The 24,158-nt window shown below is 40.1% G+C and overlaps 1 protein-coding gene across 1 annotated transcript in view; it reads left to right on the top strand.

Annotated features, from left to right (window-relative positions):
* Positions 1–24,158, top strand: part of DSCAM (DS cell adhesion molecule) — a 1,038,663-nt gene that overhangs the window by 642,958 nt on the left and 371,547 nt on the right. Inside the window, exon 4 of the mRNA XM_049874902.1 lies at positions 23,873–24,019. Within this exon, the coding sequence (XP_049730859.1) occupies positions 23,873–24,019 (147 nt within the window). The remainder of the gene's footprint in view (positions 1–23,872; positions 24,020–24,158) is intronic.

Genomic DNA, 24,158 nt, shown 5'->3' with positions numbered 1-24,158 from the left:
TCAATATTCTTGTAAGCTTGTTTTGGTTTTTATGAATTCCCTTAATTTCTGTTTATCTGAAAATGCCATGATTTCACCATTGTGTTTGAGAGAGAGTTTTGCAGGATATATTATTCTTGGTTGGCAGTTTTTCTTCTTTCAAGATTTTATTTATATCATCCTATTACCTTCTTGCCTACACAGTTTCTGCTGAGTAATCAGAGTTCAGTCTTATTATTTCCCCTTTATAAGCGACTTTGTTATTCTTGAACTGCTCTAAGAATTCTTTTTTAGTCTCTGGTTTTGGCGAGACTTTCTTTTGGGTCTATCATGTATGGCATTTGTTGAGCTTCTTGGATGATCAGCTTTTCATCTTTCATGATATTTAGGAAGTTTACTGCAAGGAAGTCTTTAACAACCTTCTCTGTATTTTCTGTTTTCTCCGCATTCTGGAATTCTGATCACATGCAAGTTTTTGCCCTTACTGGGTCGCATTTAATTCTTATGTTTCTTCATTTTTATTCATTATTTAATCTGATTTTTTTCTAAAACAAAGTAGCATCCATGGTTTTGTATCCAATCTTGCTGATTCTGTCTTCCATTGTTACAAATTTGCTCCTAAAACCTTCTACTGTGTTGTCCATTTCTGAAATTTTGTTGTTTATCTTTTGGATTTCTAGGTTTTGTTTTTGTAAAACTTCTAATTATTTTGATATTTTGTTCTTGTGTTATTTTCCTCAAGTCTTCTATTGTTTTGTCTATCTTTTCCTTCATTTGGGCTGTGTTTTTGTTTATTTTGCATTTTCCATGATTTTGTCTATTTTTCCCATGGTTTTGTTTGTGTTTTTCTTGCTCTCTTCCCTAATCTCTTGGAAAGCCCTAAATATTAGTCTTTTGAATTCCATATCAGGTATTTCTATTGCTCTTTCTTCTACCAGAAAATCATCTGATTCTTTATTTTGGTCATTTGATGGAGCCATCTTGTCCTGCTTTTTTATGTGTTTTGATATTGTCTGCTGTCTCTGAGATAAAGTATTATTTTCTTTATTGATTGTATCTTAATTTATTTTGTCTGGTTCTCTGTTTTGTTTTGATATGTCAGGATGGGTGGGCCAGGCATGTTTTGCTGCTTGCTCATCTGTGGGCATGATAGTTCTAACCACCTTGACCAGGTAGGCAAGGCAGCAGCAGGCAGGGCAAGCCCACTTCTTTGTATGATGTTCTGGTGAGGTGGCTGAGGAAGGACTGGGTGGGAGATGTCTGTCTCCTGGTGTTGGCCCAGCAGTGTGGGAGTGTTCAGAGCCACTTGCCAGATAGGCGGGGTGTCGGACGGGGAGTGGTATGGGCTCGGTTCGCACCATTCAGCAGCTGGTTGAGTGGTGGAAGAGGAGAGGCAGTGCAGGCCTGGTGCAGTGGCGGGCCTAAGCCAGGGACTCTCTAGCCACAGTGGCACAGGAAGGGGGCAGTGGTATACAGCGCTAGGTAGGGAGAAGAAAAAAGAAAGGAAGACAAAAACGATAGCGGGTAGTTGGGGGTGGAGCAGACTTGGGGGCCAGTGGGAAAGGGAGTAGATTTTACATGGGTTTTTAGTTGACAGGGAGAAAGAAAAGGAAGAAAGGGGGGAAAAAAAGAAGAAAAATGGCATGGCAAGAGCTGGTAGGTGGGGGTGAGGCAGGCCCAGGATGACGGTGGGCCAGTGGCTGTCTGGCTGCGGTGGTGGAGTGTGGCCTTGTGGGAAGGGGTATAGATGGCGTATAAGGGTAGGTGGAAGGGAGAAGGTAAAGGAAGAAAGAAAAGAAGAGAAAAAAATTATATAGTTGGAGCCAGTGGGTGGGGGCAGGGCAGGCGCGGGGTGATGGTGGGCCAGTAAGTCTCTACCTGAGTGGTATGGCATGGCCTGTTGGGAAGGTGTTGGGGTGGCATACTGGGCAGAAGGGTGACGGGTAGGTAAAGGGGTTCTCTGGTTACTGGGTGTTCTGTCTTCTGTTGGGAACTCTGTGAAGCTGTCGTCCTGTACTCCCTGTCTGGGGTTGTTGCTGTCTCTGCTCCAAGACGGTGACTCCGTGCTGTGTTAGTTAGCAAGGGACCTATACTCCATATCTCTCCTCATTCTCTGTTTTCCTTCAGTTTCTTCTTCCATTTGGTGTTTGATCTAGTTCTTTATTCCTTCATTAGATGCTTAGGGTTCCAGGATTGATGTTTGTATCTGTTTTACATAGTTTTTTTGTTCTTTGCTGCACAGGGATGGCATGGTGCATCTGTCTAGAGTGCCATGTTGGCTCTTCTTCACATGAAAAGATTTTTGGGAGTAATGATCAACCCAGTGGTTATAATAGGTTACATTTGTTTTTTTAGAATAAAAGTTTACGATATATTTTGTAACTTCTTCACTTAATCTAAATCAGTTGAATCCAGATTTGTATTGCACTTTAGTTGTGGTAGAAGCCCTGGTGGTGTACTGATTAAGAGCTAGGGCTGCTAATCAAAAGGTCTGCAGTTTGAATCTGCCAGGAGCTCCTTGGAAACTGTATGGGGCAGTTCTACTCTGTCCTATAGGGTAGACTCAGAATTGACTCAACAGCAGTGGGTTTTTTTTTTGTTGTTGTTGTTAGTTATGGTTTTATGGTAAGATCCTTGCCAACTGGGTGCATAGGATTGAAAAAAATTGGGAATTTAACAAAAAAAATTGTAAATATACCCAGACAGTATTGGTGCTAAAAGATCAATGATGAAAATTCAGCATTACTTTTATAGAACTGACAGAGATGGTATTTGCTATATGGTCAGTATCTGTAGAATATGCCAGAAAGAAGTGGTTCCTACCAGTCAGATGTCTTTTTTATATTAGCTTTTTCTTCATGACCCTCATTTATGCTATTTCTCTCCATCAGATACTGGTTATTTAAAAGAATAGTCTAATTAAAATTTAATGTTAAGAAATGAAAGAAAAATGGCTTCAATGCTAGACATTTATAATGACTTTATTACTCCTTGCTCAAATGACAAGTTGAAGTTTTCTCAGCATGACCCAAGAATAATTTATCAGAAGACATAAAAGTGAGTAAAATGTGCTTTGGTGAAAACCCTTTTGTATTCTTTCTCAAAAAGAGAGCACATTACCTAAAACCACGGGGGATTTTGGTTATTTCTCTATGCAGGAATATCCTGCTTTTATTAAATACATGTAAAATTTCATTGACGAAAAGAGTAACCCAACCGTATTGTGTTCCATGGATTTCTGAAGGGCACAGGATTGTTTCACCTTACACTGTGTTTACCATGAGAATTGCTAATGTAAGCTGATATAAAATAAATGTGTTCTACAAGAAATTTGTAAAAAATTACTAGGTGGGAAAATGTGGGGATAAAATGTAGGAGATGAAACAAATAACAAGACTTTCTTGCCCTAGAGCAGAAAATGCAGAGAGGACAAATATAACCACACCCCAGTTCTTCTATTGTATTGGAATGCATACTTATAGCTTTTATAAGATTTGACTTACTTTTAAAGATGTAAATTTGACAATATTTAGAGTTTTATCAAATATATTCAAAGAATACAGCCTGGTTAGATGGTGGAGGAGAAGGGCAGTGTCTTAGTTTTCTAGGGCTAGTTGTAACAGAAATATCACAAGTGAGTGGCTTTAAAGAACAGACATTTATTTTCTCACAGTTCTGGAGACTAAAAGTCCAAATCAGGATCTCACTCGTGTTGATTCCTTGCTTGTCAGTAGCCCTGGGCATTCCTTGGTTCCTTGGCTTGTGGACAATCCTTATATGGTGTCTGTCTTCCTACATTTGTGTGTGTGTTTCTGTGTCTAGGAAACCCTGGTGGCATAGTGGTTAACTGCTATGGCTGTTAACCAAAGGGTTGGCAGTTTGAATCCACCACGCACTCCTTTGAAACTCTATGGGACAGTTCCACTCTGTCCTTTGGGGATGCTAAGAGTCAAAATTGACTTGACAGCAATGGACTTTTTTTCCCTGTGTCTATGCTGCTCTTTATATAACTCAGAAGTGATTAGATTTAGGATTCAGCCTGCATTGGTATGACCTCAATTGACTGATTGTATTATCGAAGGTAACTACATTACATCAGATTACATTACGGAAGGTAATTACATTACATTAGATTGCATCCACAGGTGTAGGGGTTAGGATTCCAGCACATATTTGGGTGGGGGGGTGGGGAGGGACACAATTCAGTCTATAACAGAGCGGAATAATAAAATATGAAAGAAATATTTTTGTGTTTATCACAGATACAGCTCAGATATTCATCTCAGGAGGAGCTCACAAACGTAAAGGGCCCAGAGCCTCCTCTAAGTGCTCCAGCATCTTTTTACGTTGACCTCTTACACTAACCCTGTGAGGCCAGCGTTATTTCTTAAAAAAAAAAAAATTTTTTTCTCGTTATTTCTTAGATGAGGATATTGAAGTGAAGAAGTGTTTGAAAGAATTTAGATATAAGAGGGCAATACGACAACAGAGCGAATAGGGACAGAAAGACAGAAGTATAGCAGAGAGATGTCTAGAAGACAGTTTGGTGATTTGTTAGATTGCAGGGTGGGAGTGATAAGAGAGAAGAGTATAAGAAAATCTTAAATCTTTAACTGACCACTGGAAAAGAAGGAAGAGAATGTTGAATTCAACACAAATTGAGTTAGAACATCCAAAATACACGTATACACACACACGCGCATACACACACACACACACACCTGTATATAGTCATGTGTGTGGCTGAAAATCAAAAGGAAAAGTCTGTACTTAGGCATAAGTTAACATATGGGTTTGAGAGCCATTAGCACACAAATGGAGTCCCTGGGTGGTGCGAACAGCTATTATGTTGGGCTGCTAACTGAAGGTTTGGTCCTTGGAGTTCCTCCATAAGTACCTCAGAAACAAGGATTTGGAGATCTACTTTTGGAAAAAAAAAAAAAAAGAAACAGTCATTGAAAGCTCAGAGTAGAGAGCACAGTTTTACTCTGACACATGGGTGTTGCCAGGAGTCAGAATCAACTGTATGGCAACTGGTCAGCATACAAACAGTGAAAAATAATAAGATGACAAGGAGAATATGTAGAGCTAAAGGGCTTAGGTGATGATGGATCCTTATAGTTTAAACAACAGGTGAACAAAGTTGAAAAGGGAGGACCACCACAGTTCCAGGTCTGGCACCTTAAAGTGAGTTTTGCTTCATCACTTTTTAGTGTTAAAAAAAGGTGAAAAATCAAAAGGAAAAAAATATTTAAATGTCTACTGAACACAACCTTCTCTCTTCTTTATTAACTTTTAAATTAGTAGTGATAAAACTTCATTAGCTTTTGAGGGGAAAAAAAAGTCAGATGTTCTTTTCTTCCAAGAATCCTGAAGAATGCACAATGACCTTTGAAAAGCCATACCCAATTGAATTTTTCTTAACTAAATGATTTTGAAAGAAAAACCCTAACAATCCTTTCAATGCCATATGTTTGACTGTGCTGTGGAAGCATTTTATATGTTTAATACATATCACATGAGAACACCCAAAGTAAGAGTGCCCTGGGCCTTTGAATGTCTCAAAATGGCTCTAATCCCCATGGTTTTGCAGTGAATATTAAATGAGGTAATGGTGGCAGAAGCCTTTGTAAACTGTTCTGCATATAGTCTTGTTTCAGAAATAGTAAGTAGGTGTGTGCCAGGTTAATATGGGAGTGAAATGGAATCTGTGGATCGATATCATTAAAAAATCCTTAAGATTACAGCCAAGAAAACTCTGGAGCAGTTCTGTTCTGTAACACATAGGGTTGCCATGAGTCGAAATCGACTTGATGGCAACAAGTTTGGTTTTTTATCATAAAAAACCCTAAAAAGATTGCTTCCCTTCAGGTATAGATATAATACCACTGACCTGTAATTGTAGTGAGTAACGGAAACGCTTCCCTTCAGGTATAGATATAATACCACTGACCTATAAACGTAGTGAGTAACGGAAGGACTTCAGAATACTTCACCAACTATGACCTCCCTACTATGATGCGGATTTATCATATTAGTCAATGTCATCATTATTATTATTATCATTTTATACACTCTTTTGTTTAGAGTTACTCATGCATACCAATCTCTCCTTCCACCATTCCTTTTTGCATTTAATTCCATCTTTGAGCATAATTTCTTTTCCTGAAGCATGTCCCTTAGTCCCATGGGACAGTCGGCTATTGATAAACCCTGTCACTCTTATCGTGTCTAGGAAATTTTCAAACTTTTTTCTTCAAATACTGCTTCTCTGACATTTTTTCTACTTTCTCCTTCTGGAACTCTAATTAGCCATTGTTTTGTATCAATGAAATCTATTCCGCTTTTCACACCAGCTGAATAAAGGAATTCAGTCAACCGATTCCAATTTAAATCTATTTCAATTCAGTTTTCAATTGCAGATGCAGCACTTCTTCCTCTGACCGTAACCACCAGAACAAGCTCAGGCCTCACAAGCTAAAAGGACACAGTCCTCCAGACTACCAAATCTGTCTAAGATCTCAGACACCAGCTCTGAGTTTGGGGATACCCGCAGCAGCCTCACTTCTGATCCTCTGGCTACAAATTTGGGCATTCCCTATACCCCCTCAGGATGCCAGTCATAAGCTTAAGGATCCCCATGTCCCTCTCACTTCTGACTTGCAGGATCCCACTATTCTCTTGGGTTCAATAATTTGAACCCAACTCACAGAACTCAGGAAAGTACTACACTTATGATTGCAGTTTTATTGTAGCAAAAAGGATACAAATGAAAAGACACAGAGTGAAATCTGAGAGGGTTCCCAACACAGCGCTTCCATGTCTCAGAAAGGGACACACTACCCTCCCATGTGCATAGACGTTTTTCACCAACCAGGAAACCCTTGGAGCTTCCATGTCCAGAGCCTTTATTGGGGCCTAATTATGGGCATAATTGATTAAACTCAACCTCCAGACCCTTCCCAAGAGGTACTTCATTAGCATAAATCCTCAGGTGTGGACTGAAGGCCTCATCAGGCCTCATCAAGGGTATTTTAATCACTGGGGTAATCCCAAAATTTTAGAGGTTATCTCTCTGGAACCAAGAACAAAGACCAAATTCTTTGGGTAAAGTAAACTGTAAACCCCACAGCCACATAGAACTTCTTCTTCCTCTAAGTCAGTGTTTGAACCTCTCTTTCATATTTATGTTTCTTTTTATCTCTAGGCAGCATTCTGGGTAATTTGTTTAGATTTATTTTTTTGTTCACTAATTCTCCCTAACTATATCTATTGGAAATATTTATATCGGGGTATAGTTTTCTAGACATCCTATTTTATTCATTTCTTTATCCAATTTATTTGCCTTTTCGATGCTATCTTGTTCCTTGCTCTTATTTTTTGTTCAATTTCACATTTCTGCAAACATTTAAAACATACTTATTATGTAATCTGTATTGTTATTCCATTACCTGAAGTCTCTGTTGTTCCTTCAGACTCTTTTTGATGATAAATTGTTCTTTGGCGTACTCAGTGGTTTTGGAGTGGGACCTCAGGATTGGGAGGGAGGGGTTGGGCTTTGTCTGTAAACATCCCTTGAGGGGTGTATCCTTGAGGTCTGTTCCTCCAGGGAAGATTTGCTTGTGCTTTTCCCAAATGCTCTTGGAAAATTCCAAACATGGGTTACTGTATGGTAATTTTCTGGAGTGGGGCTTCTTAGACCATGCTGTTGTTGCTAGTTGCCATTGAGTTGGCCCTTACTCATGGTGACACCATGCATAACAGAATGAAATGTTGCCTGATTCTGTGCCATCTTCATGATCATTGGTATGTTTGAGTCCATTGTCAGGGCCACTGTGTTTTGAGTGCCTTCCAGCCTAGGGGGCTCATATTCCAGCTAGCACTATATAGGACTACATTCTGTTGTGATCTATAGGGCTTTCACTGGTTAATTTTAGGAAGTAGATCACCAGGCCTTTCTTCCTAGTCTGTTCTAGTCTGGAAGCTTCCCTGAAACCTGTCCACCATAATCACCCTGATGTTATTTGAATTACTGATGGCATAACTTCCAGCGTCACAGCAACACACAAGCTACCAACAAACAAACTGAATGACAGATAAATTGCAACCCCAGACCTGGAGAGGCCAGGACTGTGGTTAGACACATTTCCTACCCAAAGCCTAGGCTGGGGAGGCAAGTAGGCAAGTGTTCTTATTGAATTCTCTTGCTAAGGTTTGTTTTCCTTGTTGTCGTTTTTTTCAGGCCATCTCTTTCAGCGAGGTGATAGCTTTCTGCAAAGGTTTTCTCCACGTAGTAGGACTAAAGCCTTCTGTTTTCCTCCCGCATTCTTCTTAAAACTCAGTGTCCTAGAAGAACAAATTCCCCAGGGCACCTATAGCAGCAGTGAGCTTTTTGCTCTAGGGTGGTCATCTTGCTCTTTATTTACAGATCCCTAGGGGTTTTTCTTACTTGAAAACTCTGCTGTTCATTTAAATGGATGTTTGATGTATTAATCTAGCATTTTTAGGTTTCTTATGCTAGGAGTATTTTTTAAAGAATTAGTCTTTTATCATCAGAAATGGAAGATGTTACAACCCACATTTGATTTGTTGACCATATTAAACTATCTGGAAAAAAAATGTAAAAATATCAAAAATTAATTCAAGGAAAAATGTTATCTCAATATCCTAAATAAAAATTCATTAGACTTTTTTGGCATCAATAAATAATAATAATAATGGAAAAGAAATGTATGTAGTTTAACTTGAGAAGTTATATGACATGGTGCCATTGAAAAATAGAATTTTGCTTATCACTAGTTTCCATCAGAGCCCACAGAGTAAACATAAGTGGTTATAGATTAATAAAGAAAAAAATCGTGTATCATTAATGAGGAAGTGTAAAAGCCAGCAAGTTTCACAAGAAACCACTTTTATTTCTGAGAGCGTTTCCAGAGCTGTGTTTCTGAAACGGGGTGTGTGTGCAGCCCCATCCTCCCTGCTGGACCTGAGAATGACCAGCAGGGGGTGCCAGAGTTCTCCAAGCAGTGACAGGAGCGTGCATCAGCTCAATGCCCCCCACTATGCCAGTGCCTCTGCAACAAATAGTGTTTATTAACCTTTGTAGTAAACCTCAGAAACAACCCTGTGCATAGTACAATTGCCTTCTACCAAAGTCTGAGAGCATGAAAATTGGTAAAGAGATTTAATGCCCTGTATGTGTGTGTGTGTTTTTTTTTTTTTTATGTGTGTGTTCCTTTTAATTTTTTTATGGGAGATTACAAAACTGGTAAAGAATCACTTTGCAATGAAAAATAAATATGTTACTCAAATGTGTATGCCATTTCAAATGCTTTATTTTATTTCTATTTACCTGTGAGCTGGCCCAAGGCAAAAGGAAATAAAAGAGCAGTGTTAAGATCTGCAAGGCTATGTGGTTATTAAATTGCAAGCTCGTGTAATTAATGGAGCATGATATTGCTTGAACACAGTGATTTACATTCATTAAGGTTTATCTATGAGTCAGGATCAACTCGGCACCAACGTTTCTTTTTTTTTGGTTTAAATTTCATCTGGTGGCGGTAGTGATTTGGTGCGATAGGGCTAGATACAGCTCGAGCTTGTTGATAACACTCATAACCTGTGTAAAAAATGACTGTTCTCAACAATATCAAGGCTAGCATTGATGACAACACCTTATAACCCAAAGATGCTTCCTGTCCCTTTCTTGAATCTTTGTATGCTCTTAATTTGTTGTTGCTGTTAGTTGTGTTCGAGGTGGCCTCAACTCATGGGACCTTCTGTATAACAGAGCAAACATTGCCCAGTCCTGTACCATCTTCATGATCATTGGTGTGTTTGAGTCCATTTTTGAGGCCACTGGGTCCATCCTCCTCATTGACGGTTTTCCTCTGTTTTGCTAACCCGCTAACCCCCTACTTTACCAACTGTGATGTCCTTTTCTAGTGATTGGTCTTTCCTGATGACGTGTCCAAGGTAGGAAAGTCGAAGTCTCGCCATCCTTGCTTTAAAGGAGCATCCTCGTGTTTCTTCTAAGAACGATTCATTCATTCCTTTGGCATTCCTTGGTGATATTCAGTATTCTTCTCCAACATCTACATTTCAAATGCAATAATTCTTCTCTTTTAATTTATGCGTAGCATTATTTCTTTATTTGGAATAGTTTGACCCCTTCTTTCTGATGGACTTTCCAATTAAATAAATAGATGAATATAAATACGTAGAACACATAATTAATGTATGATAGCATGCAAATATAAATTTAAAAAGAAAATAAATATAGTCAACATTGTATTTAAGTTTACATTTGTGTGATGTTTCTGTTAGGTGCCATCGAATCGATTCTGACTCATAGTAACCCTATAGGACAGAATAGAGCAGCTGGTGGATTTGAACTGCCAACCTCTGATTTTGATTAGCAGCTGAGCTCCTAACCACTATGCCACTAGGGCTCCAAATAGTATATATAATGATTTGAAGGAAAGGCAAGCATTGTGCAAGGCTGTGATAGGGGAACAAGGGGAATTGCAAAATCAGTGACACCGATAAGACCCTGCCCTCGGTGCTCAAGTGAAAACCAATCACCTCAGCCAAATCGGTGACCTGCAGCGTGCAAAGCCAAGCTGTTAAGAAGTAATATAACATTTCAGAGGATCCAATAAAACCAAAAACACAAAACCTCTCAACCCAGTAATCACATTTCTAAGTATTCATATTAGGGATTCACATGTGTCCCTAGGAAGCTTTGCAGAAGTTTGGGGAGATATTTTTGTAATAGTGGAAAATTAGCACCAACCTTCACATGCAACAACAGCGGAATGAATGGCTTCATTCATACATTCAGCAGACATTTAATGGGCAACTACTGTATATGCGCCCTGCTCTGTCTGTTCTCAGTGCTAGACTTCACCAATGAAAAAAACAGAAGAATATATCCTGATGGAACTCCCATTCCAGCCAATAGAATGGGTTACGTCCATGTTACTGGATGATTTTGAGTTGATTGTCAGCTCATAGCGACCCCATGTAACAGAGTGGAACTGCCCCGTAGGGTTTTCTAGGCAGTAATCTTTACATGAGCAGATTATCAGGCCTTTCTATCCTGGAGCCACTGAGTGGGTTCAAACCACCAACCTTTCAATTAGCAGCTTAGGCATTGTGCCACCAGGGCAAAAACCAGCTGCTGCTGAGTCGATTCCGATTCAAGGCAATCCCCGGTGTGTCAGAGTAGAACTCTCCTCCGTAGGGTTTTCAGTATCTGCATTTTCAGAAGTAGATCACTAGGCCTTTCTTCCAAAGCACCTCTGAGTGGACTCAAACCTCTAACCTTTCTGTTAGCAACCAAACATGTTAACCCTTTGCACCACTGACGGACTCCATTTGTACAATAAAATACTATATTTTCATTAAAAAGAGTGGACTAGGTGTCTCTATATCAACGTGGAGAGATCCAAGAAAACATAAAGTTGGGTGGAAAATGCAAGTTTCTCCATATTAGCTGTTTATTTCAATTTGAACAAATGCAAAACGTTACAATGTGAAGTTCATATATGTATGTGTGTGGCATAATAAAAACCTTGGAAGACACAGAATTTCTGCATTTTAGGAGAGGGTAGGATGGGAGGGAGCAAAAAGAAGAATCTAATTTTTCTGTGAAGTTTTTTTTCCTTTCATTAAAATAAAGCAAATAACACTGTCTTAGTCATCTAGTGCTGCTATAACAGAAATACCACAAGTAGATGGCTTTAACAAGAGAAGTTTATTCTCTCACAGCCCAGTAAAGAAGTCAGAATTCAGGGTGCAGGCTCCAGGGGAAGGCTTTCTCTCTCTGTTGGCTCTGGAGGAAGGTCCTTGTCATCAGTTTTCCCCTGGTCTGGGAGCACCTCAGCACAGGAACCTCAGGCCCAAAGGACACGCTCTGCTCCCGGTACTACTTTCTTGGTGGTGTGAGGCCCCCGTGTCTCTCTGTTCACGTCTGTCTTTTATATCTCAAAAGAGATCAGCTTAAGACAGTGTCTAATCTTGCAGACCTTATCAATATAACTGCCGCTAATCCATCTTATTACATCATAGTGATAGGATTTAAAACTCATAGGGAAATCATATCAGATGATAAAATGGTAGACAATCATACAATACTGGGAATCATGACCTAGCCAAGTCAACAGATATCTTTGAGGGCTGTAACTCAATCCATGACAAACACTAATGTTAACAGTGATCAAAATGGGAACAATGATCAGTTCTGGATGATGGACACATGGATGACCACTTTAGGGGTGTATGTGCGTGGTTTAGACTTTTTCAGTTAAATTTAAATCCAGTCGGGGAGGAAGAGAGGAAGAGTGAGGAGGACAAGAAGGAAGAACTGGATCCTAAAGCCAGAGCTTCTCCTTAAGGACTGGCATACTATATACCTGAGCCATCCCTTGTAGCAAAACTGACTGGATGTCCCAGGGATACCTCTTTCAGCCTCATCCTCATGTTCCTGGTGGGTTTACCCACAGGTCATCTATCTTTGCTGCCCAGGTTTTGGAAACATCTTCAGCATCTTCCTTGCTCTCAGTATTCCCTGTGAAACCACCGCTATTTGGCTTACTTCTTGCCCCACAATCTGAATCTGAAAATCATCTACCACCATCCTAGCACCAACCCCTGAACCCCCCACATCCTCCATTTACCCCTCACCACTTCTTCTAAGCAGCGTACAAAGTTCTCTCTCCTCAACTCACCCCCTTTCCTCCTGGCCTGGCCCTGTGATCTGCACGCAGATAGATGACTTGCCACCTTCCTGTTAGCCCCTTACCCTGAGTAGTTTCATCTTTCCTTTCTAACCATCTACTGCAGCCAGTCCTTTCTTCAAGAAACAATATAACACTCACTTCTTCCAGGAAGCATCATGAATATTGCATGTCCCGCACTATGGTCATTCATGAACCATGTTTATGATTCCTACAATCACTGAATACCACCTGTATATTGTTTTCTTTATGTCTTTGCTTATGGGTCCAGTTGTGAGGATTTTTGTTTTCTTTATATTGAGGTATAACCCATCTTGTACACACTGCTTTTTAAATCGTCACAATATTACACAGCCACAACTGAAATGATTGATCAACATGAACTATGCATTCCCTTTCAGCTTCAAAATGCAGACATCCTGTGGGGCAGGAAAGCATGTGGATGTACCTCTTCTGAATATTGGTAAACCTGATACAGTCAGCAGTTTTATTGATACTCTTTTCTTTTCCTATATCTCCGTAAGGGCCACTTTGAATTTCCAGAAGTCTAAAATCGATCGCTCATGGACAAACAGTGCCCCAATTCAAGGCTTCTCCCTATAGTAAAGCCTTTCTCCATCCATTCAGCTGCTCCTGCTTGGAATCAAAGGATTACCTCCACTCTCCTCCCCTGGTCACCCCAGCATCCAGGCCAAGACTACTTCCTGTCAATTCTATGTTCTGTCAGTTCTGCTTTCAACATGTAGCTTGTACCAGTTCCTTGAACATACCACAGTTTTACCCCCCACAGGACCAATAAGTGACATCATGATAAACAGAGAAAAGATTGAAGTTGTCAAGGATTTCTTTTTCCTTGCTTCCACCATCAACACCCATGGAAGTTGCAGTCAATAAATCAAATGACGCATTGCATTGGGCAAATCTGCTGCAAAAGACCTCTAAGGTGTTGAAAAGCAAAGATGTCACTTTGAAGACTAAGGTGCACCTGACCCAAGCCATGGTATTTTAAGTCGCCTCATATGCATGCAAAAACTGGACGATGAATAAGGAAGACCAAAGAAGAATTAACACCTTCGAATTATGGTGTTGGCAAAGAATATTGAATATATTGAATATACCATGGACTGCCAAAAGAACAAACAAATTTGTCTTGGAAGAGGGATCAGTCCCTGGAGAAGGACATCATGCTTGGTAAAGTAGAAAATCAGTGAAAAAGAGGAAAAAGCTCAACAAGGTGGATTGACACAGTGGCTGCAACAGTGTGCTCAAGCGTAACAATGGTTGTGAGGACGGTGCAGGACCGGGCAGTGTTTCGTTCTGTTGTACATAGGGTGGCTATGAATTGGAACCAACTAACAACAACAACACCACCAATCCCTTCCACCATGTTCTTTACTCTTTCCATGGATAACACTTTCTTATTCTAGCATCTCATTTGAACTATAACCTCATTAGATACTCTTACCCTCATCCTCCTGTTTAAGTGTTACTCATGGTGACTTTATGTATAATAAAACCAAACTTTGCCCAGTTCCATGCCATCTTCATGACTGCTGGCATGTTTGAGTAGACAGCCCACCTATTAATCTAGTCTCAGCCTCCATATCTTAATTTTCTTAAAAGCACTTATCACAACTTGTGAGTCTTTTCCTTGTCTATTTACTCTTCTTATCTCTCTCTACCACTAACATATATGTTCTGAGAGGTCAGTGGCCAAAACTCTCTTGTTCATCATATAAATAAATAAACTCAAGTGTTTTAAGCTTCTTCAGTTCTTTTTTTGAAAAAATCTTTAAAATAATTCCTTTAAAGATCAAATTCTATTTTTTCTAAGGATTTATTTTTTTAAATAAGCAGAAAGTTAACTAGAGCAAAGATTAATGACAGCCTCGAAGATCTATTCAAGAGCGAAGATCTGATCATTAACAACCTAAATAGGGTAATTAGGTATACAGTCGGAATGTGGGCTTAAATTAGTAGTGTATAATTGAACCTCATTTAACTGTAGGAGAATGTCACTGAGAGAATTTTATTTACATAAGAACATCGTAATGAAATTACTTTGAGAGAATTTAAACATGCATGTGCCAAGTAAGTATTCCTGACCTATCAAACCCAGACCATAATTTTGGGATCACTGATCATGCCCCCGTGTCAAGACGTAGTGTCATTATCTCTGGCCAATTTTCTTCCAGGAAGTTCAAGTCTAAATTCGGGGTTCCTTGGATATTCTGATGATACTTTCATGAACATAACCTGTACCCCATTGCTGTCAAGTCCATTGTAACTCATAGCAACGCTATAGAACAGAGCAGAACTGCCCCACAGGGCTTCCAAGGCTATAGATCTTTACAGAAGCAGATTGCCACGTCTTTCTTCTTCAGAGTGGCTGGTGAGTTTGAACCACTGACCTTTCAGTTAGCAGCTGAATGCTTATCCATTGTAGCACCGGGGCTCCTCTTAAACATAACAGGCCCCCCAAAAAGATTAGGAGGAGTGATATGGTTGTGACTTGCTTCAATATGATGCCTTAGACATCTATTGCACTGAGCCTGTCTTCAGAAAAAAATAAAAAATATGTAAGCCATCAATAGCCACACAAGCATTTACATCAGCACTGTGCAAGGTGGGAGGGAAACAGCAGGTAACCGATGCAAACAAGCAGAATTTTCCTTTGTCCTCAGAGACACAGTTATTGTTAGCTGCCATCAGGTAGGCCCTTGACTCATGGAGATCCCATGCACAACAGAAAAAGACATTACCTGGTTCTGTGCCATCCCTGTGATTGACTGTAGATTGGACTGTTGTAATCCATAGAATTTGATGGATTTGTTTTAGGAAGTAGATCACCAGGCCTTTCTTCCTAGTCCTTCTTAGCCTGGAAGCTCTGCTGAAACCTGTTCAGCATCCTAGTAACATGCAGGCCTCCAGAGGTGGGGACTGGATGAGGCGCGTTGGCTGGGAATCAAACCCGGGTCTTCTGCGTGGAAGGTGAGAATTCTACTGCTGAACCATCCGGAGAGGGTACTGACACACATTAACCGCCTAGAATGAACACAATTCTGTGTGAAATTGTGTGTTACCAAACAGTCCAAGAAGATAAGAAGAGCTACTATGTAGCGGGTTAGACCTTGTTGTTGTTAGTTGCCGTCAAGTCGATTCCAGCTCCTGATGACACCACGTGTGCAGAATAGAATTGCTCCTTGGGGGTTAGACTTTAGGGTTAGGTGTTTGGAGAGAAGGGGTTACAAAGACCAGAGAAGGTTCTGGAAGCCTCTCTTTCTGCTTTTAAGCATGCCCAGAGTTACCTGCACGAAACCAAGCAAAATGAAAGGCCTTCATTGGACACGTTTACCCCCAACGTAAATATTACTCTAGATGTCAGTCCCTCCTCTGCTACGCTGCCCACCTGAGATTGGGCTACGCCTACTGTATCCATGTGCTGACCACTCACAGACTTCTTGTTCAAAATAAATTTCAACAGCACAAGTAGTGCACTAATGCAGTCTTCTTATAAGATGTTCAAATACGTGAGGGTATGAAATAAAGCACAGAGTTCCCCAGGTCCCCTCCGCTCACCCACTCATGACACAGAGGCCATCACAGTTAGCATCTTGGTGGATATCTGCTGATCCCTTCCTCTCTCTGCATTTAGTACATACACAGATTTAAGCAGACACACATGCTCTTGCGGCTTTGGTACCTAACACTCTGTATTGTTCTGTGATCACTTCATATAATGTGTTAGAGATCTTCCCATGGAATGTGTGTGTATCTACCTTAACCCACAAATAAAAATTGTTGCTATCTAGTGTATTCCAGCTCATGGCAACTCCATATGTTACAGAGTAGAATTGCTCCAGAGGTTTTCTTGGCTGTAATCTTTACAGCAGCAGATCACCAGGCCTTTCTTCTGAGGTACCTCTAAGTGGGTTTGAACTGCCAACCTTTAGGTTAGCAGCTGAGAGCACACCACCTGTACCACCCAGCGACCTTAAATCTATGTTACAGTCTTATAGATGGCTGCCTAGTAGGGACGTTGCCTAATTTATTTATTTATTCACCCTTTGGTTGGCATTCTGGTTTATTCAGTTTATTTTCGAAAGAACACTGCAGTGCACTTCCTGTGTATAGATCGATGTGTACACATATCTAAGTATTTCTGCAGGCTAGAAGCTTTGAACGGCAAAAGCAGGGTCAAAATATATGCAATTTTTATATTTGAAATATCCTAGCAGATTGTACTCAAAAAAAAAGACTTGCTGCATCTTCACTCCCACGAGCAGTTCCTGACTGCTCATTTTCCCATACCCTTGTCAAGACTGTTGTTTTACGAGCTGTCAAGTCGGTTCCGACTCATAGCGACTCTATGTACAACAGAATGAAACACTGCCTGGTCCTGTGCCATCCTCACAATCATTGCTATGTTCAAACTTCTGATTGCAGCCACTGTGTCAACCTATCTCCTTGAGGGTCTTCCTCTTTTTCGCTGATCCTCTCCCTTACCCAGCATGATGTCCTCCTCCAGGGACTGATCCCTCTTGATAACATGTCCAAAGTACGTGAGACGAAGTTTCGCCATCCTCACTTCTAAGGAGCATTCTGCCTGTACTTCTAAGACAGATTTGTTCATTCTGGCAGTCCATGGCATAGTCAGTATTCTTTGCCAACACCATGAATCAAATGCATCGATTCTTCTTCGCTCTTCCTTTTTCATTGTCCAGGTTTCTGATGCGTATGAGGCTTTGAAAAACTGCATATTATCAACTATTTTATATATTTTTTTTCTAATCTTAGATGAAAGTTACATCTCATTTTAATTTTCACCGATTGGGTTAAATTCTAAATAAACTTGTTTAGAAATTTATTAAAATGTAACTAATTTCATTTATGGAAAATTGACCTTAATTCAATTGCCTAATCCTAGAATTTGGTATGTCTCTCCTTTTGTCCAGTTTTTCTGTTATGTCCTCTGGTAATCTTTTATAGTGTTCTTTGTGTTCATTTTGTACATTTCTAGCTTTGAGTAACTAGACATTTAATGTTTTTGTTGCTCTAGCCAATAGGCTATTTTACCATTATATTTTATTATAGATTGCATCTGTTGTAGAGTGCCTTTCTCTGCCAGGCACTTACATGGATGTTCTTATTTAATATGACAACATTGCCAAGAAGGTAATATTGCCCCATAGTACGGATGAGACAGCTGAGGCTCTTTGAGGTTGCATAGGTTTTTCAGACTATGCTGATAAGATGGCACAGGGCTGAGGCTGTTTGTGCCGTCCTTTTGAACGTTCTCTCCTCCCTTGGCTTTCACAATACTTTGCTGTCCTAGGTCCCCTGTCTTACCATCTGTCCTTTGATGTGTCCTTTGCTGGCCCTTTTCTGCCGTTGCCCTCCTGTGAGGCTTCTTGGTTCCAGTCCTCTTTCCCATAGAAGGCTCTTGAAGTGAATGGTTTGGTCCAAAGCTCTGTGTCCAGCCTAGTTTTTATCCCCATCTTCCAGCATGTCCCCTAAATGACACAGTAGGATCATAACCAAGCTCCTGTCCTCCCTAAAATGCACTTCCCTACAAACTTGTCTGTTGCAGAGATGCTGTTGCAAGCCCTTCAGACTCAACACATGCCACACGCTCCTCTCTGTGGCTTCGCTAGCTTAAATGTATTTCTGTGCTCACTCCTTCTGCTCCCCTGACGCTATGCTCCCGCTTGCCCCAGGCCTGGCTGCCTCACACTGGGGCCATGACCTGAAGCTGGGGACCATAGCTGGAGAGGGCGTGGGCTCAGAGCCAAAGGACCTGGGCATCGTCCTGGCATGGACGCTGGTATTTCTTTGAACACTTGCAAGTCGCTTAATTCTCTGTCCCTTGCATTGCACATCAGTAAAAATAAGAATAATATTACCCACCCAGTGGGGTCATTTGGAAAACTAAATGGATCAAAACGTGCATATCATTTAGAAGAATGGCAGCACACACTAAGTACCCAACGGCTGCAGCTCTGGTTATTGTTGTTGTTGTCTTTAGTTGCCGCCAAGTTGATTCCGACTCATGGTGCCCCCATGTGTGCAAAATAGAATTGCTCCATTGGATTCTCAAGGTTTGACCTTTTGGAAGCAGATCTCCAGAACTGTCTTCCCAAGCCACTTCTGGGTGGGTTCGAACCACCAGCCTTTTGGCTAGTAGTTGAGTGCTTTATCATTTGTGCCACTCAAGATGGACATTTTATCTTCAGAGGAGTTCCTCTTTTCTCTCTCTTATATGCAGTGTTATAGATTGACTGTGTCCCCCCCCAGGATATGTTATGTAAATCCTAACTTCTTTGCCTGTGGTTATAATCCCATTTGGGAATGGGTTTTCCTTGTTATATTAATGAGATAGGATTAGCATAGGGTGCATCTTGAGTTGATTTCTTTTGAGATATAAAAGAGATTAAGTATAAGGTGACAAGCAGAGGTGGGGGAAGAGAGATGCCAAACCATGTGAAGATTGCCCAGGAGCAGAAGCTCAAAGAGACAAGGACCTTCCTCCAGAGCTGACAGAGAGAGAAAGCCTTCCCCTACATCCAGCACCTTGAATTTAGACTTCTAGCCTCCTAAACTGTATGAAAATAAAAATATGTTTGTTAAAGCCACTCATGGTATTTCTGTTATAACACCACTAGGTAACTAAGACAGAATTTGGTACTGGAAGAGTGGGGTGCTGCTCTACCAGATACCTAAAATGTAGGAGCAGTTTTGGAATGGGGTAATGGGTGGAGGCTGGAAGAGTTTTAAGGTGCCTAATAATAAAAGCCTACATTGCCTTGAAGAGATTCTTGGTAGAATTATGAACAACAGGCAATTCTGGTGAGGGCTTAGAATGAAGTGAGGAGAGCTGTATAGAAATCCTCTATTGTCTTAGATAATACTCATGGCTCCAGCAACAGAATGCTGCCAGACATGTGGACATTAAATGTGCTTCTGGATAAGGCTTTAAAAGAAAATGATGAACATGTAATTGGACAATGGAGGAAGAATGATACTTTTTATGCAGTGGCAAAGAACTTGCCTGATTTATGTTCAAATGCTTGGTGGAAAGTAGAACTTGTAAATGGTGAACTTAGATATCTGGCTGAGGAGATTTCTAAGCAAGATGTTAAAGGGGTCATGTGGTTTCTCCTTGCTGCTTATAGTAAAATGAGAGAGGAAAGAGATGGATTTAAAAATGAACTATGACAGTAAAGGAGAGAGCAGAAAAGTTATTAGAAGCAGGGCCAGGGACTTAAACACCACTGGGCACATTTTGAGAAGCCAAGTGCACTTCTGAGACATGCTTCTGATAACTGAGCAGCGGAGCTCAATAATTGATGTCCAACAATGATAACCACATATGTAAAAATCACTCACTCTTGTTCAGCTGCCTCTGATTTGCACTGTATTTAAGATGACAAAAGTATGAACTCTATTTTAGGAATGTTTCCATCTAAAATGCTAATAGTTTTCCAAGGCAAATAATGTTACCTATAAAAGTTTAAATTTGGCTTTGCACACTTGTATGCTACCAGGAAGTTCTGAGTAGGCAAGGCATGTGTATTGGGGGGGGGGGGGGGTGTGTGTGTGAGAGAGAGAGAAAGAGTGTGTTTGCAGTTTAATACAGTTTAATTTACATCTTAACATTTGCCTATTTTAATAGAAACACATCCTTTAATTCTGTATAAGGATATGAACAAACTATTATGTATGATATGAAAACTGCTGGTGATGTGAGGCAGGAGTGTAGTTAAAATGATTCCTTGTTACCATGGAGTGAAGACACCTGGTGCTCCAACAAGATGGCTTTGTACTTGGTTTTCTCCTGAGAGTTCCACGTTATGTCTAGAGCTGAGACTATGCCCGAGGACTCTGGGCTGTCTGGCCTTTTCTTAACTGAAGGCTTCTACTCTTCCTCTATCCTTACTTTATATTTTAAATGTTGATCAATTTTGAGGTGGGTTTCAATGAGAAATGGAGTCCCTGGGTGGTGCAAGTGGTTAACATGCTCGATTGCTAACCAAAAGGTTGGTGGTTCGAGTCTACCCAGAAGTATCTGGGAAGAAAGGCCTGGAGATATCCATCAGAAAGATCAGCCATTGAAAACCCTGTGGAGCACTGTTCTATTCTGACACACATGGGGTTGCCAGGTGTAGAAGTCAACTCAACAGCAACCGGTTTTAGTGAGAAATGAGAAGTTAGACAGCTCAAATTAAGTTGAGTACTCTGTCAACTCCTTCCCCATTTTTTAAAATGAGCACCTCAGAATAGCACAGAAAATGTTTTCAAGAGGACACAAAAGGTCCAGGTTTTTCTGAAACAGCATGTCCAATTTAGTACTACACTAAGTAAAGGGCAAAGTGGGCAGATTCCAATGTCATTGCCTGGTAAGGATCATGGTCAGGATCGGCATGAATCCAGTCCCCCAAATGTGGCGCTTGATCCGGCCCTCACCTTCCCATTTCTCCATCCTCAGTACCAACTGCCCAGGCGGCACTCTCTCTCCAACCCTAGCCACCTGGAACTTGGTTAGAGCTCACAAGTTAAAAGGCTCTCACTGCCTCCGTGGGTTTGATAATTTGCTGGAACTACTCACAGAATCTTACAGAGAATATACCTTACTTATAACTACAGATTTCTTATGACCAAAAAGGATACAAATGAAGAAATACTTGGATTACGGTCTGTGAGGGGTACAGCACGGAGCCTCTGTGTCCCAAAGAAGGATGTACTACCTCTGTCTCATACATGATCCCCAACCAGGAAGCTCCTCTGAGCCTTAGGGCTCCCGGTTTTTATTGAACTCCCCACATGGCCACAATAGAGTACATCATACCTCCTGAGGCTTAGTCAACATCTTACCCCTAGGTGGTCCCACTTGGTCTAGTCAGTCCCCACTCATTAGCCTTAAGTGTGGCCCTGCTCAAAAGGACTGAGAACAAAGGCCAAACTGCTTTTTGAACCTCACAAACATGTTACATAGGTGAATCAAAAAAAAAAAAAAAAGTTACAGCAGCAAAGTGAATGATTAGATTAAATGTGCCTGGAGAAGAGCATCCTGTCAGGACTCAGACAGGTAATAAATGCACACTCTTTCCATCCATGTGCCTTTCTAATGCTTCTGCAGAACTGCACACAGAATGCTTTCCACTTCCATTATGCCACTGCTGATGGCCTGTCAGTCCCAATGCAAACACGCCCCGTTAGAAAGGTGACAGGAAATACATAAATTATCATTTTTGGCCACTCCTTTTTCTTACTCTGAACTGGTTATTAAAGCCTTATTATATAAGTATGCAAAATGTATTGAAAGAAAACAGGATTCAATTGTATACAATATACACTGGCAACAAATGCTTAGAGCATGATGACGTATAACAAGTGGCAAAAGATATTTTTAGTTGTTTTCATTTTAGGGAGTGGATGAAGCAAAAATATCTAGAATATACAGCATTAGGAGATTTTTCAGCATTTCTAATATTTAGCATATTTATAGTAGATTTTAAAATAGCAACTAAATGGAATGGTTTAAAACTTAATTTGAAATGCTGCTTAAAGATATTTTGGACTGTTTTTCACAATTAATCTTCGCTCCTTTGAGGCACTTACACTGGGTCAGTATTTGTTTTAGGTTCTTTAATGGGGTCCCCCCCCCACATCCACATCCTTTCAGATTGCTCTTATACTATATAAGAAATAATAAGCTGTTTTTATGTTATCTGAGCAACTAACCTGTGAATAAAATATAGTCCTCACAAATGGTGGCTTACCAGGCAATGACTAAAGACTGAAGGAATTGTGTTTACAGCTAAAGTATTTGAGACCTCAGAATAACAAAGACAAGACTCCTGGTGCTTCTGATGAAAATTAAAATTCTGATTAACATACACCTAAGGAAGTTCAAATGAACCTAAGGAAAACAAGGAATAAAAGGAGTTTTCTTTTGGCAATGTAGTTTTCTCCCAAACAGACAAAATGGAGTTATTTTTCAAATGGAATTACATATAGAACTATACCATAGAAAGAGCCCAGCACAGCAGGGCGTGGACTGAGTCACCCACTGTGAAATTCAATAACTGCCATTGAGTAGCTTTGCCTTTATTTATCGCCAAATTATAAAAGAACAGTGAAATTGTCTTTAGACATTTTTCTTTTCAAAGGGAAAGCCATTCGCATCCTTCTTAAATGAACAGTGACGTTTATCTATTAATGTTGGCCAATTTTGTAAAACTAGAGTTGTCCAGGCAAAAATCACAAGTCGCAAAGAACACACAGGGTTCTAATGCTGATATGAGGGAGAAATGACTAGGCTGGACTTTTTTCTCCCTAAAGTGAAAATAGCAATTGTCTTATTATTTGAATAGATTTAAGATTTAAAATAAATGATTAAGATATAGCAGAATAATCTGAAATACTGAATATAGGAAGAATTGGTCTTCATCTTAGCAATAGCAATAAATGTTGGTTATTATTATGATAAAGGAAACCCTGGGGTGTAGTTGTTAAGAGCTACATCTGCTAACTCTAAAGGCTGGCAGTTCAAATCCACCAGGTGCTCCTTGGAAACCCTGTGGGGCAGTTCTACTCTGTCTTATAGGGTCGCTATGAGTTGAAATCGACTCGATGGCAATTTTTTTTTTTTTTTAATGACAAAATAAAGCAGGCTTTCTTGGGAAGTTTGTGGGATATCTTAATTGCTGTAAGCTCACGTTTTTGTGCTTTTATTGAAATATTTTAAATTGAGGACAAAATTTACACTTTATTGAGGTAAAAATTTGTAAAAGAAAGCTGATACTTGCTTAACTTGTGACATTCAAAGAGAAAGATGATGTTCAAAGACAATCTGCTACTTAGCTACGTAGGAATTATATACAGTTTCTGTAAAATAAATACGTGACCTAAAGAATCAATTTATGAGATTAGATGTGTTAAGTATACACTTCTTGTATTCCATACTTACTAAAAGCTTCTAATTTCAGCTCATTAAACAGTGAAAATAGATTGGACACTTAAAATAACACACACTCCTATTTGTAGCCTTTGCATGAGTTAATTCAGGTAAAAAACAATGATTCAATGATTTGTCTATGTCGTTGTGTTGCTTTCATTGCATTTAATCAGGTGATCATCTTTCTGTGTTTCAGGATCTAGATTTCTCCTCACATCCACGGGAGCCTTGTATATTAAAGATGTACAGAATGAAGACGGATTGTACAACTACCGCTGTATCACGCGGCATAGATACACTGGGGAGACGAGACAGAGTAACAGCGCTAGACTTTTTGTATCAGGTAAAAACTCATCCAGACCATGTTTGCTGTTTCTGGTATTTCTTCATTAGTGTCCCCAGATGACAACCAAAATTGGGAAATTTGTTTTTTTCCCCAAAATATTTTGTCAAATTTGTTTTTATTGTTCGTTGTCACCAAG

This window comes from Elephas maximus, chromosome 2, assembly GCF_024166365.1.
Source record: "Elephas maximus indicus isolate mEleMax1 chromosome 2, mEleMax1 primary haplotype, whole genome shotgun sequence".
Lineage (NCBI taxonomy): Eukaryota > Metazoa > Chordata > Mammalia > Proboscidea > Elephantidae > Elephas > Elephas maximus.
Note: the sequence above shows the minus strand (reverse complement) of the source record. Positions and strands in the feature narration are given on the sequence as shown.